The sequence below is a fragment of the Otolemur garnettii genome, unplaced genomic scaffold, assembly GCF_000181295.1.
Source record: "Otolemur garnettii isolate 467f Iridium unplaced genomic scaffold, OtoGar3 scaffold00011, whole genome shotgun sequence".
Taxonomy (NCBI): domain Eukaryota; kingdom Metazoa; phylum Chordata; class Mammalia; order Primates; family Galagidae; genus Otolemur; species Otolemur garnettii.
In genome coordinates this window covers 3362003-3365520 of record NW_003852406.1, presented here as the reverse complement: position 1 = coordinate 3365520, position 3518 = coordinate 3362003, and the positions used below count along the sequence as shown (strand labels likewise).

The 3518-nt window shown below is 38.9% G+C and overlaps 1 protein-coding gene across 2 annotated transcripts in view; it reads right to left on the bottom strand.

Annotated features, from left to right (window-relative positions):
* The window catches only part of LOC100966321 (ubiquitin carboxyl-terminal hydrolase 8), a 34983-nt gene that overhangs the window by 29018 nt on the left and 2447 nt on the right, over positions 1-3518 (bottom strand). For both annotated transcript variants that reach the window (XM_023510073.1, XM_023510074.1), the window contains exon 2: positions 1487-1649. In XM_023510073.1, coding sequence (XP_023365841.1) covers positions 1487-1649 — 163 coding nt within the window. The remainder of the gene's footprint in view (positions 1-1486; positions 1650-3518) is intronic.

Sequence of the window (3518 nt, the reverse complement as noted above, 5' to 3'; positions counted from 1 at the left end):
AATAACTTAACAAGTTAAATGGAGTAGTTAGCCCTCCATACCCATGGGATTCAACCAACCACAGACTAAAAATGCAGTTAGGCCTATGATGATGACTGCATCTGAAGTGAAAATGTGCAGACTTTTTTCTTTCCTTTTTTTTTTTTTTTGAGACAGAGCCTCAAGCTGGTGCCCTGGGTAGAGTGCCATGGCATCATATCTCACAGCAAACCCCAACTTCTGGGCTTAAGCGAGTCTCCTGCCTCAGCCTCCCAAGTAGCTGGGACTACAGGCGCCCACCACAGTGCCCAGCTATTTTGTGGTTGCAGCCATCGTTGCTGTTTGGCAGGCTGGGGCTGGATTCAAACCCACCACCCTAGATGTATGTGGCTGATGCCTTAGCCATTTGAGACTTTTTTCTTATCATTATTCCCTAAACAATATAGTGTAGCAATTATTTACACAGAATTTACACTTTATTAGGTATTATAAGCAATCCAGACATGGTTTAAAGTATATAAAAGGATACGTGTAGATTACATACAATTACTACAATATTTTATAACAAGGACTTGAGCATCCCTGAATTTTTGGTATCCGTGGGGGTCCTGGCACCAATCCCATATAGAGATTTTCAAATCTTTGTTAATTTAATCAGTGAAAGTGGCCCTCATCTTCATTTGCATATCTGACACCAATAAAATTGACTAATTTTATGGTTATGTCCATTTGCATTTACTCTTCTGTTCATGTCTGCTGGTCTCTGCTACTCACTTTACTACAACTCTACATACTTTTCTTATTTATTTCTTATTTATTTTAGTTATCTTAAAGCATAGCCATATTTGTTGCAAATATTTTGTTTGCCTTTTGCGTTCAAATTGTATGATATTTTCTCATACCTAAGTTTTTGTTTTATGAAGTGAAATTATCCATCTTTTTTCTTGATTTCTTCCTCTGCTCTTAATATTTTATAGTCTAAAAAATACCATTTTGCAGATGATTTGTATTTCTGAAAATTCTTTTTTTTTTTTTTTGAGACACAGTCTCACTATGTTGCCCTCAGTGGAGTGCCGTGGTGTCACAGCTCACAGCAACCTCCAACTCTTGGGCTTAAGCAATTCTCTTGCCTCAGCCTCCCAAGTAGCTGGGACTACAGGCACCCACCACAATGCCTGGCTATTTTTTTGTCGTTGCAGTTGTCATTGTTGTTTCGCTGGCCTGGGCTGGATTTAAACCTGCCACCCTTGGTGCACATGGCTGCTGCTGTAACCACTGTGCTATTGGGCACCAAGCCTATTTCTGAAAATTCTAATATATTACATATAGATCAGTTATCATCTGCTGATTCAAAATAAATCTTTTAAAACTGAAATTAAAAAAAAATTCTATAATCAAAGCATGATGGCTCTTTCAGTACTTCAAAGATAAACAACTAGTCAACATGCCTTTCTAACAACCAGAGGCGGCTTGCAATTACAGTAAACTAACAAGGAAACTTGCTAACCTTGAAAAGTGCATCTTTCAGACTCCGCAGAGTTGTTCCAAGCTGTAAATCTTTGGCAGAACTAAACCAGTCAAGAAGTACCACATAATCCACATTCCCCCTCTTCTTCCATGTGTCTTTAGAATCATCTGGGAGGTTTGCTTCAATCCGACTAGCAGTGACTCTGAAATGTATTAACATTTGTACTGATAGGGCAAAAGTTGATGAGAAATCCTAATATACTAACATAAGACACTGAGTTTTGCTCTATAGTCTGTACCATATCATTATAACTTTAAATAGAATTAAATAGATTTCTTTTCTAAGGTCAGACTGTATATTAAGATGTTAAATAGCCTAAAACGTTAAGCCCCTTTACTACTGCATGTGCTAGAATATGATTTTAGTAATTATCAGATGAAAAAAAAATAGACTCAATTCTGATCCTTTCTTTTTAAAAGGGAAACTAGGTGTGCTGGCATGTGCCTATAATCCCAGCTACTTGGGAGGCTAAGGCAGGAGGATCTCTTGGGCTCAGGGTAAACCTGGGCAACAGAGACTTTGTTGCTCAAAAATAAAAATTATAAAAAAAAAAAAAGAAAGAAAAAGAAATGGCTAAAACTGAAAACAGAGGAAGTCATCTGAGCAGCTCTCTCAGCCAAATATAAACTAGGGAATCATCTGGGTGACATTATTTCTATTTTAGTACTCTTATACATACACAGATAATGAATAGTTAACCAAATACCAAAATGTTTATTTGACAAACACATACAGCATTTAGAATGTGCCAGTTACTGTTTTAAATGCTTTACACTCATTACACTCCCTACAGTCCTATAAAATAGACATTATTAATTATCTCCATTGTATAAGCATGGGTGAACTGTGGCACAAAGAAGCTGAGACTGTTCAAGATTACAGCTAATGAGTGGAGCCAGAATTAAAGCTCAAGCAATCTAGCTCACATCCACACTCTTGGTTACATACTGCCTTGTTTATCATCAACTGTGAATAACATCAACTCTACTTTAAAAAACTCTGTCCAGGTCCATCTTTTGTTCACATAAAGCTGAAGTCTAGATGCTGAACCAGGAGGATCGCCTGAGCCCAGGAGTTTGGGGTTGCAGTGAGCCATGACTACACCACTGTCAGTCACTACAGTAGCCCGGTCAATGGGTCACGACCCTATTCCAATGTCTCAAAAAAAAAAAAAAGCTAAATTCCTTACAATGGTCTGCCACACATATATATCCACAATCCTATTATCTCAACCTTCTAATCTCTAACCACTTGCCCCCTTATTCACTTCTCCCCAGTAATTGCTCTCCTGTTGTTCCTGGTTCAGCCAAGTATGCTCTTGCTTAAGGGCCTCTGTCTGAAACCCTCTTCTCCCAGACATCTGCTTTTCTTTAAGGTGAACTAGTAACTTCTCTTCAAGACCTTCCTAAATTAAAAGACCTATCCTAACACACACACACACACACACACACACGCACATTTGACACTCCTATTTCATGGCACTTATCAACATCAAACATGACATGCAGTCTAAGTTTTTCTTGTGTCTTGCCTATCCCAGCTCCTTATTAACATAAAAGGTCCACAAAGGCAATTTTTTTCTGTTCAATGGCTTAACCTCAACACTTAGAACCATAGTAACCCAGACCACAGTAAGTGCTCAGTAAATGTTTGTTGAATGAATAACACAGATTCACTCTCCCAGTTAAGGAGTTCCATATTATACCTAGCAAAGCACTTAGTATACAGCAGGCATTTCAATATTCAACTGTCAAGCTGGGCAGAATTGGTGAAACTTTTATCCACAAGTAAAACTAAACAGTTTGGATTATTTAAAAAATTTTTTTAGAAATCCTGTTCCCGGCTTGGCACCTATAGCTCAACCAGCTAAGGCGCCAGCCACGTATACCTAAGGTGCCGGGTTCGAATCCCCAGCCCGGACCCGCCAAACAACAATGACGGCTGCAACAACAACAACAAAAAATAGCTGGGCGTTGTGGCAGGCGCCTGTGGTCCCAGCTACTTGGGAGGC